The 15,738-nt window shown below is 43.0% G+C and overlaps 1 protein-coding gene across 1 annotated transcript; it reads left to right on the top strand.

Annotated features, from left to right (window-relative positions):
- The first annotated feature begins 2,823 nt into the window (after window positions 1-2,823).
- On the top strand, window positions 2,824-15,228 carry sgpp2 (sphingosine-1-phosphate phosphatase 2). The gene is made up of 5 exons (XM_053423705.1): window positions 2,824-3,216; window positions 4,201-4,362; window positions 10,814-10,993; window positions 13,366-13,455; window positions 14,501-15,228. The coding sequence occupies exons 1-5, from the start codon at window positions 2,998-3,000 to the stop codon at window positions 15,044-15,046; spliced, it is 1,197 nt and encodes a 398-aa protein (XP_053279680.1). The 5' UTR covers window positions 2,824-2,997; the 3' UTR covers window positions 15,047-15,228.
- Window positions 15,229-15,738: the final 510 nt, after the last annotated feature.

The raw sequence follows: 15,738 nt of genomic DNA, 5'->3' as shown, positions 1-15,738 counted from the left end.
GGTCCTCCCTGATATAATACGTGAACAGTGCAGCAAAGTCAAGTGGCAAAAATCGAGAAACATTTTCAGAACTGGTAAGAACAACATTTGGATTGAGTCTTACATTAACATACACTACGTCATCAAGAAGTAGTCTAAATGAAGGGCAGGGGATTTAAAAAGGATCAGAGGAATTATTAACAAAAAGGGACATTCAGGGTTTTCATCCAAAATGTATTACTCCTACAGACAAAAGCTGCACTTGTTTAACTTTTTACTATCAGTTATATCAGTTATATTTCATGTTTAACAACATAAGTGATATTTCAGCCTAGATTTGGTTCACTGAACTGATTTTCTAAAGGCGTTATTACATTATTATTGCAGATTCCCATTCTAAACTTGCCTACTTGCTTGTCCGAGGTTCATGCTCTGGAGGTATCCCATAATTATTCCTTGTCATTAGTGAGTCCTCCTCAAACAGTTCTATAATATACTGTCAATATACTTAATTGTGTATGTGCTGGACTTTGCTTTTTACAGATGGTGCAGAGTGAAATTAAAAAAAACTTTGGAAAACATAGTTTATCTGCAATGAGGATTTTATAGTCAATGTTTTTCAGAAATAGAAATAAAATTTACTTCATTCATGATTTACTGAACTGCTGTTGTTGTTTCTTATATTGCGTGTCGGCTATTTCAGGGTTCTGTTAACCAATGGACACTCCTCAGACCTGAGCACATAACTTTTCATGATAAAAACTCTGTAATTCAGCACTGTATAAAGCATTGCAGCAACAAAACAAACGTACTGTTACTTTGAAGACAAATCGCTAAAGAGAAAGTGATTCCAAGAATGTTGTTGTTATGACGGAGATCAGCCTCTGCAACACCCGTGAATTGTCTGTGTCAGTCTGCTATGGTAAAATCCCCAAAAAATAATGAGATTATCAAAATTATCTGGCAGGACATATATTATTGACTGCAGGCCACAAGTTCTAGACCCCTGGTGAGGACATGGAAGAAGAGGTGTTAAACACTGTCCGCAGACTGAAGGTACACTGCCCTGTCCCCACTTTCTGCTACCACACTTGCTGGTCGTCTCTTTATTCCATTTTTATCAATATTGAATGTGATCACGAATCACACCAAACTGGTGCTGCACTTCCTCTGCCCATTAACAATACACATGCCTGGTGTGAAGCCAATAAGATGAACAGTTTGCGCGATGTGCGTTCCACATACATAGGGGAGAGCGGGGTAATGTGGGACATTTTTTACATTTGCTCCCCTATAGGCGAGCTAAAATTATATATCAGTCAAATTTACACATTTCCCATTAATTCAGGATGTTTCCTAGCAATGGAAATGATCAAAATGTCTTCAGGACAAAGGGCAGTGAAAATATGATTGTTTTTTAAAAAGTGGTCTTGTGTCCCACTTTACCCCAGCTACGGGGTAAGTGGTCCACTTACTTTTTCCACTTTAAAACTACCATAACAACACATGTTGTAATAGTTAAAATCCCGACAGCTAGATTGACAACCACTAATATCGGACTAGCAACAGAATCATGGGGATTGGTCAATTAAGCACATTTATGATCTCTTGCACACCCTAACTTACCTGCATATTGTTTCTCTGTCCAATTGGCAGGGACAGGGATATTGTTTTTCGCCGCGTATTCAAATGCCAGTTCACGGCACTTAACTGGAGCAAGGCCATGGAACTGGTCAGCTAGTTGTTTAAGTGTTTGGAAGCTCCTCCTCCATTTCATCTGTGAAGTCTCTTTACCTCAGCTACTAACCCCCAGGCTACTGATTTTACTTCCCCTTTCTCTTTTTTCTTTATGAATCTTTTGAGGGTTGTCTTATCAATATTTCTATCCCTTCCAGCTTTTCCTAAGGACTTCTTTCCTTGCATGACCTCAGCGGCTGCACTCTCCATCTCTGCCAGGGGTGTTTGTCCCCAGGTTGTCTTCCTGGTGTAGTTTCTTGGCATGATGGCTTTTCTACAATGTTTATGACATTAAAAATAAAACATATATAATGTAATATTACACTACAATATGTTTAAGACTGAACTTAACTCGTGCTTCATGTCTAACTTTACCCCACAGCATTTGTCCCACTTTACCCCACAGCCACCATTTTAGAAAAATCAACATCTCTTAGCAATTCAGGCTAATCTTCAGCTAGCATCAATCAGATGGTTTTATATGTTGGAAGTTCATCAACATGTATGATATAAGTTTTTCTACCTGATTCAATTTGTTTTTACACAACAGTTGATTAAGTTCAAAGCAAGAAAATTTACTTTTAGTGAAAAAACATACTTTCCACAGCAACAGCACCAACTTCTGATTCATGGCAAGGGGGGAATGGGAGGGGCTTGAAAACATAATGGTCACATGACCACAAATGTGTTCCGTTGCCTAGATACGATGTCTCACACTACCCTGCTCTCCCCTACATACATAATTATTAACTTTATTTGTACATACATACAAACAAACATACATACATACATACATACAGACAGACAGACAGACAGACAGACAGACAGACAGACAGACAGACAGACAGACCGTTTTTGGTATTAATAAGTACATTATTATTATATAATAACAATCCACTTACTTGTATTACCCTTTGTTTCTAGGATACCTTACTTATTACCTTATTGTGTCCAACTGGCATAATATGCAATAAATGTCTTCCTCTTCAAAGAAGGTTATGATAAACATCTCAGAGTCCAGATCGCACCAAACCCTTCCAGTCATTAGTTCCGCCCCTGCGTGTCGTTACCTGTGGCGCGCAGCGGCCGCACCTGTGCGCAGCTCTGCCCCCCGGGATGCCCTGCCTGCCTGCCTGCCTGCCTGCCGGGGCAGAATCTGCATGACCTGTACTCCCGCTGAGAATATCCACCCCTGTTCGCCCCTGAGCCTCTCTGTGTTTGTGTGTGTTTTGTGTGTGTGTGTGTTTGTGTGTGTGTGTGTGTGTATGTGTTTCACCTGACATGCTGGAACTCCTGGCTTACCTCAACGGCCCCGAGCCCGTGGCCCGGTTCCAGAGACGCTGCGGACTCTTCCTCGTGGAAGCCGCGCGTGACAGCCGGGGGAGGACGTGCGCGCCGGCCCACGCCGACAACAAACCATGTGGGCAGGTGCAGGGAACAGGGGACCACCAGGACAACAACTCCGGATACAAATACATGGTGAACGGATGTGGCGTTGGCGTAAGTCATTTACTGCTAAAACAAATTGGCCCGCTTTATAGCCTGCGTAAGTGTATTGAACCGTAACCCATAAAGCTGGAAATATAACCAAAGTGCCCACACAGATACAACAGGCTGACTAGATGAACATTAGTTTGTTTTACTCAGCCCCATGGCGGACTGAGACTGTTTTTGATTGTAAACCAAACAATGACTGGCTTTTCTCGTTTGTCCGGGTGACTGTCAACCGCCAGATCCTCATCTGCATAGCGTGTACTGAGTGTTTACATTCGTCTCTCTGTTTAAGTAAAGACAAAGTAAAGATGCAGCCAGGTCACTTCCTGGTTATTTATGGGGGAACTGTTGAGTTTCTCTCTACATTTGAAAGTCTTGAACTTAACATTATGATTCGGTGCTCAAAATTCAACTGAATTGTCTACCTTTGGTTTTAGTTCATTCATTTATTTGTCCTGGATTTTGTGAAGTACTTTGTAACCTTGTTTAGTTAAGTGCTATACAAATAAAGTTAGTATATTTATTTAGCAATCATTTTCATGTTAATGTCATTGAGTACTACTTAGGTGTGGAATATTCTTCAATGTTAAGAGCAAATGGCTTTATTTTTTAGATCTAGAATTTAAAAGAAGTAGTGGAATGGGCAGGGGTGTTGAAAGATGGTAACTGGTTTGCCTTCTGGGAAATGTAGTGTTGTACTTTGTTTGGAGCTTGACCCATATTAGAGACTAAAAGTCAGGAAATCTCTGGGGCTTTAATTCTGAAGTTAAAGCAGCAGAGGGTTTAATCTCGAAATAAAATTTGCGATTAAATCTGACCTGTCTCTTGAGCTGAGCTGGAAACAAAAGGTGAAGCCAACAGTGGGTGTGACTGCAGGTCTGGCCAGGAAATATAATCTTAGATCTAAATTAGATTTTCATTCCAGGCACCGTCTTCAGGCACCTGGCTCCATCACATTTTGTTTTCTCACTTGGTGTTTATTGTGTGCAGGGCCGCAGCAGGCCTCAGTATGAGGTGAGGAACTGGCTGCTGCACGTCCTATTCCTGTTCTCATCAGCCCTGGGTCATGAAATCTTCTACATCACCTGTCTGCCCTGCATACACTGGAACCTGGACCCATTCCTGTGCCGACGCCTCATCAACATTTGGACTGTAAGATAGACCGATAATTTGTGTGTGTATGTGTGTGTGTGTGTGTGTGTGTGTGCGTCTGTGCTGAAGAGGTCAGTCAGACCACCTTACCATGTAAGAAGCGTAAAACTTCTGTCTGATGTCCGTCTCCCTCACAATGCCACCTCTCTTCTCTCTGTTGTTCTGTTTCCCTCTTTTCACCTTTCAACCTCCCTTTCATCGTCAGCACTGGCCTGTCTCTGACACCAACATGCACATATATCCCCAGGCTTGGGGAGCATTGACCGGGACCGGCCTGACCAAGGGTCCCTGACATGGTTTGAGGCCACACAGGAGGATACATCAGTGGAAAACAAGTGCTAAGATCTCCCCTTTAGATGTTTAGTCTGATAGAATCCAGCACTTTATGTCAAGGGACCCTTAAAACATGTCAAAAGTGATCCCAGAAGGAGAGTACTTGACACTTGTGGTGACACAGCCGGGACACAGACAGCCATACACCCTCACTCCTGCAGAGTGTGTGATGGGCAGTGTGTTTTTGTGGCCTTTGTGTTCCTGCCCCGAGCCCTTGGTGGGTGCCCTGTGTCTGAACCCCTTGTTTGCCCCCCCAGGGGAAAAGATCCCCTTCTTCTGGCATCCCAGCTTCACCAGGCCTCTGTGTGAACTCCTTTCAAACACTCACAAACGCCAACACACACACATGCACACATGCTCATGCTCCCCACCTCGCCTGCTAAACACGCTCATTGCCCTCCCTCTAGTTAGACATTACCAGCTTTACTCCGTGTTCTCCTCCCCCTAGTCTACCAGTAGAGTGTTTTATTGGCCTCCTCAGCGCTCTGAGCTTTCTCTACCCGGACCGACCATTTGGTCTGTCAGCCCTCGGGGCGCATCACCCCGCACTTCGAACTTCTAACAGCACCCTGCCATTGTGCTGGTGGAGTTATTTGAGGTTCATGGAGGACACTAGTCTGTCCAACTCTCTGTCTCTCTCTCACACACACACACACACACAGACTGGCTGCTCCTCACGCCATCGATTGAAGTGCATCCATGCAAATTAAGACTTGTATGCGGGAGCAAACACATTAGAGGCCTATGAATAACACACACACACACACACACACGCACATAACAAGTACACGCAATAACACACATATGTGTCCTTCACTACTCTGTGTTGTCTTTACTTGCAGGGTGACTTTGTTTGACTTACAAAACAATGGCTGTCATTAACCATATGGTCATGAATTGCATAGCAGTGTTGTATGGTGTAACCATAGTGCTGTATTATGCAAATCATCAACCTCCTGTGCTGTTTGTAATATCTAAAATCTCAAGTTGGACTTTAGCACAATGACACAAAGGGCTCTAACAAACATATACAGTATGGTTATGGAGAGTTTCCACTGCAGTCGAGAAGACGGGTATTTTGTCCTGATTTGTATGTAAGTAATGATGGCAGGGGAAGGTCACAGTCAATGACAGGAAGTCACTTTATTCTCAGACGTCAGAACTTTTTTAACTAGTCGGCCTCAGGCAGTCCTGGATCAGCCGTCAATGCTGACAGCTGGACATCAGAAATGACTGTGGGAATCTGTTCACTGAGAGTAACTCTGTCATGTTATTACAAGTAGACTGTGGTCCGAACAGTTGTTAAATGAATAATATCCACAATTTTCTGTCCAAAACAGTGATTAATTATTCAAAAAATGAAGGCCCTCTCAAAAAATAGAAACAATCAAAAACTCTGGAGGTGCAGTACTATGGAATAAAAAAAGTTGTGACAGGAGAGTTAGTATAGACATTCATGTTCCTCAGGGGATGAATCCTACAGTCACATTGGTGATCCCCAAACTTGACTTGTAGCACCACCAGCAGATTGATAATTATTTGGATCGTTTGCCATAAAATGTGGTGCATGCATTCATGTTCACGTCAGGTTTTATTGTAGTAATTTTACTCAGTTAATCTTTCGTCTAGCGTCATCGTCAGCTCAAAATTTAAATTTTGTTTTGTGACCAAATACCTGCACTGTTCCCACCAGCAAATGTTTGATTAAGATGACAAACCCGGTTAACATTATACATGCTAAGAATCTGAATTCTTAAGGGAAATCTGCTATTTTCAACCTGGGCTTTATGATTTTTAAATGTGGGTGTGTAAATGAATGGTCCTTAAAACACTTTTGGAATCAGTCCTCTCCACAGTGGCAGTGGCTACAATGTGGGGCATTCCATAAAATGTCCATTAAATGTTGTTTTTTTCACCAATGCAAGGCTCAAATTTGGTCTTAGTCAAGGCTGCCTGTGGAGGCCATCTGCTGGACCACATCCACATTTATAAACATAGGGCCTGGGCTGAAAAAATAAAATATTGTAATTCTCCTCTTCCAGTACCAGTTCAATGTACAGAATTAAAGAGCCTCTGGCTGTTTGAAGTCTTAAGGCCAATACACAGCAGCCCCCGGCCTTCATCAAATCAGTCGGCTCAATTATTTTCTAGGTACAACCCCCACACCAGATAACCAGGCGAACGTCATCGTTTGAAGCTGTGTCCCAACTCCATACTAGACACTGTGAACAGTGTTTAGTCTCATTCCATAAGTTCAAATAGATTTACTATAGCCAGAAGGTGAATGATTAAGAAAGCAATGGCAGTGGATGAATTATTGTCTTAAGAGGAACAAATTAGAGAACACTCAGCAAAGCACACCGTACAAAGCAAGTTCATAAAAGAGCACAAGAGAATTGCCTTTCAGCAGATCAGCAATGACTGAGCTCAACTTTAAAACTTGACCCAGGACAACAAGACTGCTTTCTTGAGTCTATGTCTGTAAACTGGAGTAGCCATGCTGTGGGGACATGGCTTATTGGCTCGTCAGTCATATTATGGTGTTACAAGCTGTTACATGCTGTACCTACAGGAAATACTTCTCAGTTCAAGAGAGTAGGTAGCAGCATGTCTCCCAAAATGCCTATTGATCAAATCACGCTCTATGATTTGCTGCTGGAGTTAAACTTGAGTAAAGTTAAATTTGTAATGGTTTTACAAGCAGAAATGTATTACATAAAAATGTGTAATTGTCAGAAATGCTAGTTTTTTGTGCACTTCTAATTTGTATTCACTATTTGACATCCTCAGCAAAGCGGCAAGTTCTTATTGCTATATTTCAGAATGTAGGAATTGTTATTTTCCCATCCACGGTCCATGTTATCTGAAAAGTAAATGCTCTTGTACCCATATCATTGGCCATGATATGGCTGGTCCTAAAGCAGCTATTAGTCATGTCACTGTAGTCCAAAACTAACATCTTTTGTTTTCTCTATTCAAACAGTAACCTGTGCAATAGCCTCTCTTCACTACACCCACAATCTCACACACTTCACTCACTCTGATCCACATGTTGACAGATCAAGGTCCAAAGCTGCTCTGGCCGCCATCAATACACTCATTCATGAGAAAATGCGTATACTTCTGCTGCTACTACAGTGTGTGTGTGTAAGGTTGGGGGGGAGTCCAACAAATTTATATTTAAAGGGCCATTTGACAGTTAAAAGTTCAGAAAAGTAGTGGTTGTGGTTATATATATATGGTAATGTACATCTCCAAAGAATTAATTCAATGTAATGTCCTCAAAAGTGGCCAATGACAGCGTGTTTGTGTGGTTGTGTGTGTGTGCTGACCTGTCTTCAACTCTTCCCTTAATGTGACCACACTGTCCATGGGTCAGCCCTTTGATGATTTGTACAAAGACTCCAGTGAAACACTGTCGTGATGGCTTCACTGGAGGCAGCTGAATACGGTTGAATATGATGTTTGTGTTGATGGTGCAGTCCGGGGGAGGGGAAGGGAGGGGAGGGGAGGGGAGGGGTATCATATAATTCGAGCTGGCAGGCAGATTCATTGTATGACGGGCGGGGGGGGGGCAGTGCATGATGTGTACACTGTAGGGCTTTTTGTATTAATAGACTGCGCTAAATGGGCTTGCCATTGTCCTCTGTTTATTGTTGGGTGGTACCAATTATTCAGTGTGGGCACTCAGGCGTCTACACTAGATACAGATATTGAAATAGTGACATTTACATTCAGAGATGACTAGAGAACAAGGGAAAAATGAGAACAAAGGTTTAGCTTTTGGAAATAGTAAGACAACGTTGGAAAGTTTAGGATCAATAAATCATAAACCATAAGCTATAGCCCACTGGACTGAGTTTTGTCCTTCCCAAAATGCCAATTTGTGCTTTGTGCTGTAACAACGTCCTGAAAGTCAACAGGTTATCAACAGTTTAGCACCAACTAAGACGGACATTTCGAACCAACTTAATCATAACTAGAAATTGCTCAGTTAAGACCAGTTGATATTCCCATCGGCTGTTGTGTTTAGTGCTAATTAGCCAATGCTAGCACACTAACTATGATGGTAAGCTTGGCTGTATTCCCTCTCATTATTGGCATGTTTGCATTGTCATGATGAACATTTAGCCGACACCAGCATTTAGCTCAAAGCATCACCTTGTCAAACTACATCTGCACAAGAGGAACTAACGTGGCTGAAGTCTTGTTACATTTTTGTTTACATGTAAATGTGACAAGATACAATTTACTGTATTTATGATGTAGCCTACCTGCGATATTGAAATATAATATTTGAATGGAAGCAAGGTGAACTGTTTCCCTTGGGTCCTCATCCAACTTTCTCATCCAACAAGCACCTTAGCTTATCCAAAAGGTCTGCTTCCTCAAGGGAAATATTAATGCTACAACATACAATATATCAGGCATTTTATGCAACATTTAGGTAAAGGTCCTTTCCTTTCTCAACATGATGCTGACCCTGTGCCTAAAGAAATTTGAAGAAAGAAAATTGTTTCCCTAATTTGATGTCCAAGAACTTGACTGGCCCGAGCAATGTTCTGGTGTCCACATATTGACCTATTTCCAATACCATGTCTGTCCCTGTCGCTCCCCGCTCTATCTGCTTCCCTCCGCGTCTCGACAAGATGCTGCACTAATAGCGGGTCAGTAGATGTACTTTTATATCTTATTTTCCATGGTAACAGGCATCTTCTGATTACAGTGTCAGTCGAGATGGTAATAACAGCCTCTCTATTCTGTCCCTTAAACACACACATTAGTGTCCTGCTCCCTCTCGCTGCACTGCCTCCCTGCTCCATGTGAAGACAGCCATTCATTAAATATACAAGGCAGAGCTTTAAATAAAACTGGAGCCGGAGCAGGCTGCCCCTCCGACGGCCGCTGGGGATTTCATGAAGGAGAATAGGCAGCACATTTGGCAGGCAAACGCACACAGACACACACACGCACACACATTCACACCAATACCTATACATCATTACCACACACACACACACCTTGCACTAACTGTCATTATGTCAAGAACCCTCTGTCTCACTCCACCCTCCGAAGACGCTGTGTCAGCAAATCCTGCCCTCTTCAATTATCAGTTTCTTACAATAGATTTAGTTACTGCACGACTGCAACATCCGCACTTTACTCCAGGCAGGGTCTCCATCTTTTGTACACATTTGTCCTCCTCTCTTTCCTTTTTCCTTTGTGGAGTTGGAAGGGGTATTACTTATTTATGAGAGTGTGGTTACTTTTAGAGCATAGCCTAATCAGGATTTTATTTCATCTTCTCATAATTTTATTATCATCTTCCGCCATCTCGGATTTCGTCTTTTCTTGCCAGCACACTGCAGCACTCACTCTGTATTTTTTTTTTGTATTGAATCACATTTCAAATGCTAAATAAAGATTCCCATGGAACAGACGGAGACCACAGTCTCTCATGAAAAGCACTATAGAGAATAAGACTATTTCATCCACAGGAGTTGGAAATCTGCTAGAACTGTAGAATTTATATTAATTCAAAGTAAGAGTGACAGATATAACCAACGCACAATATTAGAATAAAAATGGCAACTGAATATGTATGAGATTAGAGTTCTTCACAGGTCAAAGGATTCGTGCCTGAACCTCGAAAAACCTGGAAAGGTTCTCCCTGAACTCACCCGGACCCATCCCTCATTTGAAGCTGGAACCCAGACTCCTGCAGAACCGAGAAACGCTGGATCCGTACCCAGCAGGGAAACACACACCCGCTCGGCACGGATTTCACATGTGGTTGCTTTAACAAGTTAACATTAATTCACAATATGTCAGAAGCAAACTCTGTAAAAGCCTTCTCCTCTGTGACTGGCCACTATGTAGATAATCCATCCTTCAGGAACGTTCGTAGTATACCACCAGGTTTTCTGTTATTGCTGATTGAAGTAGCTTTGTCCTCTCCAAAGTGATTTTTTTTTCCTTTCCCTATTATCCTCCTATTGTCATCCGACAATATTGTAAGTTGCAACACACACACACACACTATATAAAAAGTCCTCTATATTAGATATTTGTTGGGACCCTGCTTGTGAGACACATGTACTCTAACCCTCTCTTTCAGTTGGTGATGTACGTCGGCCAGGTGATGAAGGATGTGCTGAAGCTGCCTCGCCCTCCTTCACCCCCTGTGGTTAAGCTGGAGACGCGTGTTGACGCAGAGTACGGGCTGCCCTCCACTCACGCCATGGCTGCCACTTCCATCTCCTTTACCATTTTACTGAGCGCCCCAGCAAGGCTACAGGTGGGCATCGCTGAAATGTGTGATTCAACACAGTCAACCAGTTCCACAGTGCACTTGTCTGTAGTGAGCTTTAATGTGTGGCCAAATAATCTCTGCTTGAATAAGGTTGTCTGTGGTTTCAACTGCATCTCACAGTCATAAGCAAATGGAACTGGGTCAAGTCTAAGACCGGTCAGAGCAGAGCTTCCGGAAGAGGGTTAAAGTCATTCAATTCATTTTGACACAACACACATTATCTAAAGGCACTTGAGATGGTTAGTCCAAGACCTTACAATATAAAACACAGAGTGACTTATATGTAGAGGATTATATAGTGAGCTCATCAGCAACTACTTATGTCATTGTCCTTGGATTAGGATGTAAATCAATAATGACGATGAAAATAATAAAATAACATTTTAATGTATATTTTACACTTAAAGGAGGGCACGATGCATGATGGTATATATTGCTCAGTTACTTGTACCATTTCATGATGCACTGGGATGCAGTGTGTCCATTATATAGGATTTATCAAATGTCACTAAACATTCAGACAGCTGTACAAAACGGTGAATTCACTATATAGTGGACTATGTAGTGATTAGTGAGGGATTTCGAACACAGCCATTGTCATTGTTAGGATTGGGATTGTGATATTAGGATGTAGCTTAAAGCGCTGTACTGCAGTACACAGTGCGACAGAGAAGCTAGCGCTGCTATCGGTTGTTGGTCTTGTTTTATCAGACCTGCTCTTCAAAGAGGTTAAAAAATAACCCCTATGCTCACATTGTTAAATATTATCTTGTCTTACTTTAAGAAATCTAAACACATTTTCTCTTCTGTGAGTGAGTATAGAAAAAACAGAATTAGTGTCCTGTGATATTTGCCAGCATCAGTCATTAGAATCACTGTTGAAACATGTCATGATTGTAACTCTGACATCATTACTGAAGCTGTAATAGTCACTGCTCATCATTATGACAACTGGTATTACCACAATAAATGACTTCCAATGATCTCTATCCACCTCATTAGAGTTTGATCGTATACACTAACTGTAAATGTGACACGAGGCAGTGCTATTACATTTCCCTTGAATTTGATGGATTCCTTTAAGATAAGCACAGCCCAGTAGGTGTTAATTTAGTCTCTCCTAAGGGGATGCTTCTCACAAGTCAGAGTTGAATGAGGTTAAATATGAGGTGCTGGGAGCCTGTGGACGGCAAGTGGGATGAAGGGAGTGGCCCCGTTGTCCATCAGTGAGTCCTGACTGAGCTGTCGCACAATGGGCAGGCAGGGGCGGGGCCAGAAGTCACCATCAGTCACCATCAGCCACATCCGCGGAGCTGCAGTTTGGTCCTCTGATGGACTCGACTGAGTCAATGACTGTCAATCCACGTCACTACTTCCCGCCTCCTCCCGACTCTTCCCATCTTTATCTCCCCCACTCTGTTGCCAAGTCTATAAAACCCTCAGTGGCTCAAACATGGGCTGTCTTAATCACACACCGTGTTGTAACGAAGAACCTGAGTGGATACTGGCTCCATCAGTGAATGCTGGGTCCCTCAGTTGGCAGTTTACGGTCTCTACAGCTGTCAGACTGATTTGTGGTCAGGCCGTGTCAGCCAGCACTCAGTCAGGGATATTACATTCCTGCTCTCAAGGTCAGAGAAATCACCTCAAGAACCCTGAGACTTCCATGTACAGTAGAGCACTTAACCGTGGCCTGAGATTCCTCAAGGATTCCTCTGAGAGAAATGAGCGTGTATAGCTATAAATGAGTAGCAGGCTGTTGCAGGGGCTCCTGAATAGACACAAGGCCTCGGGGCAACTCGCCCTGATCCCAGAGCAGGTCGGAGGTCATGACAGTCAATCACAGCGTGACCCCCCTCCTGTCCCTGGCATCCTTTGTGGCCATTCACAAAAAATCTCTCTTCATGAACTACCAGTGAATAGGCTTCCAGCTGCAAAAGACAGGAAAAGACACAGGAAAAAAGGCAGAGAGGAGGAGAAGAGGGGAGCACAGGAGGGGAGGGTGGAGGAGGTGAATGAATACACAAGGCCTCTCTTCTCACTGTTATTGAAATGCAGGGGGGGGAACAAAACCTGCCGCTATAGGTAAAGGAAGGAGGGGACAGAGGATGGAGACAGTAGAGAACTAAAGGAGCCAAGTGACTGGATGGCGGGCTGTACGTCAACCCGAAAGGACAAGTGGCAGAAAGAGGAGTTCCATGTCTACAGTGACAAATGGATGGCTGAGAGGAAAGAGGTTTTAAAGAAGTAGAGCACGACAACTGTGTTTGTGCCTGCACTGAGCAACGGGAAGTTGCATGTGACACATGACATTCTTCTTTCACAGGTTTAATCTTTAATCTTTTATTGCGGCTCAGTTCCAGTTCGAGGTGGGTCTGCTGATTGCAGTGACGCTGTCGTCCCTGGTGTGTCTGAGCCGCCTCTATACTGGCATGCACTCAGTTTTGGTGAGCTAGTCCCCCTACACACACACACACACACACACTCACACACACACACACACACACACACACACACACACACACACACACACACACACACACTCACACACACACACACACACACACACACACACACACACACACACACACACACACACAAACACACACACACACACATTCTACAGCATAAAATATTCAAGCTTAATGCAGGATTCATTATTCATATCTATGTCTAGTTAAACTGTCTGGCTGAGACTCTAAATTCAGCCGACACTTTAAGTCACCTGCTTTTCATTTGAAAATCTCGATGCCACATTAAGAGACTGTTACTTATTCATCAGTTGTGTACTCATTTATCAAATCTGTCAGGCTGGCCCAGTGTTACCAGGCAGCTATATTTGCTTACATTTAAAAAAACGTTGTACTTGAAGCAATAGTCTGTTAAATGTAACCCTACAGCAGCTGGTTAGCTTAGCATAAAGACTGAAAACTACCCTGGCCCTAGCTGAAGGTAACTCAATAAATTTAACAGGACCCATTAAGGTTCAATAATCAACATGTTTTATCCATAGAGATGACAAATCAGTGAAAAAAACGCACATTCGCGACATCAACACGTCCACTCACACGCTGTGAGTTCCTCAGTCATGTTCCTGCTGTTTTCTCACATAGGCTGTACTTGGACATTTTCCAAGTACAGCCCCTACAAAAAAAATTGCATGAAAATATCTGAGTCCAGTGCATGTGTGAGAGCAGCTGACGACATTGTGAGGTCACTGCTGCACCTGCTGAAAATTACAACCTGTAATTTCTCACACCTTCTTCTCTTTTACAAATGAAACAGAATAAACTTAATCTTTTAGTGAGTGAGCTCTAAAGGTGCTGCTAACAGGGTTTTGTTTCTCCTGACTCTCCTGGCTAGCAGGTTCTCCAAGTTTCTACTTTATCTCAGACTTATTTAATGGACACACATGAGACTGGTATTGATTCTCTTATCTAATAAGAAAACAAATGCACAAAATGTGAACTATTGTCATTATTCTGCTTTCAGGATGTGATCTGTGGTGCTTTAATCTCTGCCCTCCTCATGCTTTTCACCTATCCCTACTGGGAAACCTTCGACCACTTTCAACTCACCAGCCGCATCTCCCCCATCGTGGCGTTGGCACTGCCCCTCTTCCTCAGCTACACATACCCAGAGCTGGACCACTACAGCACCACGCGCGGGGACACCACCACCATCCTCGGGGTCGCGGCTGGAAGCTCAGTGGGATACTGGGTGAATGAGCAGCTCGGGCAGACTTTTGAGCCCCAGGGCGTGTTACCTGTACCTCTACCCACACTGACAGCTCATGGACTGGCAGTGAGCGTGGCCCGCTGCCTGTTAGGAATCGTGGCACTAGTGGGAACACGGCAGATAGTGAAAGCACTGAGTCTGCGGGTGTTATATTCATGGTACAGAGTGCCAAGAAGTGATGAAAGTGCCAGGAGGAGGAGAGAAATTGAAGTGCCATATAAGTTTGCTACATATACGTTTGTTGGACTTGTTCATTGTATATTGGTCAATAGAGCCTTCCTTCTGCTGGGGCTGTTTTGACCTGCTTTCTGGAGACTGACAATACCCTGAATTAGCAAATGACAAAAATGTACCTCATATTTATTTCGATGTGTATCAGATTATTTTTTTTTTTACATGGTAACAATTTCAGAAACGTGGTGCCTGTGACTGACCTGTAACTGAGCTAGAGCAAATAAAGTTTTTCTTATGGAGCAATAACATTTTTACGACTGGATTCTCAGCTTTTAACTGCAGTGTTGTCTATTTCAGTGCATAAAAATGAAAAAAAATTGCCTTAGCCAGGTCGACTGTGATGTGTGTCACAAGCTTCTGAAGCTCATACCAGTCAGATCAAAACCAGTTCACCAGAAACTCTGCGACTTCATTTCAATGACTACTATCAGTGTTTTTGCTTTAAACCATAGGGCTTGGCATGTTGGAACAGGTCATCTGTTACACCATGTTGGCCTGGGTAGTCTGTTCAGGACTGGCTGGACCGGAATGAAAGAGTGAACCTGCCTTTACGACAGAACAGTTTGAAGGAATGCTGGCGCACCTGTCAGACCTCATTTGCAACACTGCTTATTAGCCGCACTGCTCTTTCATATGGGAATTTACTGGCCACAAAATCTGCCTTTGAGTTGACACTAAAGCAGCTACAGATAAAATGTGTATGTGGGTGTCTGAACTTTTTACCTCACACAAAAAAAACAGCACAACATAAAAGACCC

This window comes from Pleuronectes platessa, chromosome 5, assembly GCF_947347685.1.
Source record: "Pleuronectes platessa chromosome 5, fPlePla1.1, whole genome shotgun sequence".
NCBI lineage: Eukaryota > Metazoa > Chordata > Actinopteri > Pleuronectiformes > Pleuronectidae > Pleuronectes > Pleuronectes platessa.
Note: the sequence above shows the minus strand (reverse complement) of the source record. Positions and strands in the feature narration are given on the sequence as shown.

What these genes read in the sequence shown, in the direction of transcription:
- sgpp2 (XM_053423705.1), top strand. Translation starts at nt 2,998, where the DNA reads ATGCTGGAACTCCTGGCTTACCTCAACGGCCCCGAGCCCGTGGCCCGG. An exon ending in GCGCCCCAGCAAGGCTACAG is followed by an intron (nt 10,994 to 13,365) that starts GTGGGCATCGCT and finishes ATTGCGGCTCAG; the next exon opens with TTCCAGTTCGAGGTGGGTCT. An exon ending in CTGGCATGCACTCAGTTTTG is followed by an intron (nt 13,456 to 14,500) that starts GTGAGCTAGTCC and finishes TTCTGCTTTCAG; the next exon opens with GATGTGATCTGTGGTGCTTT.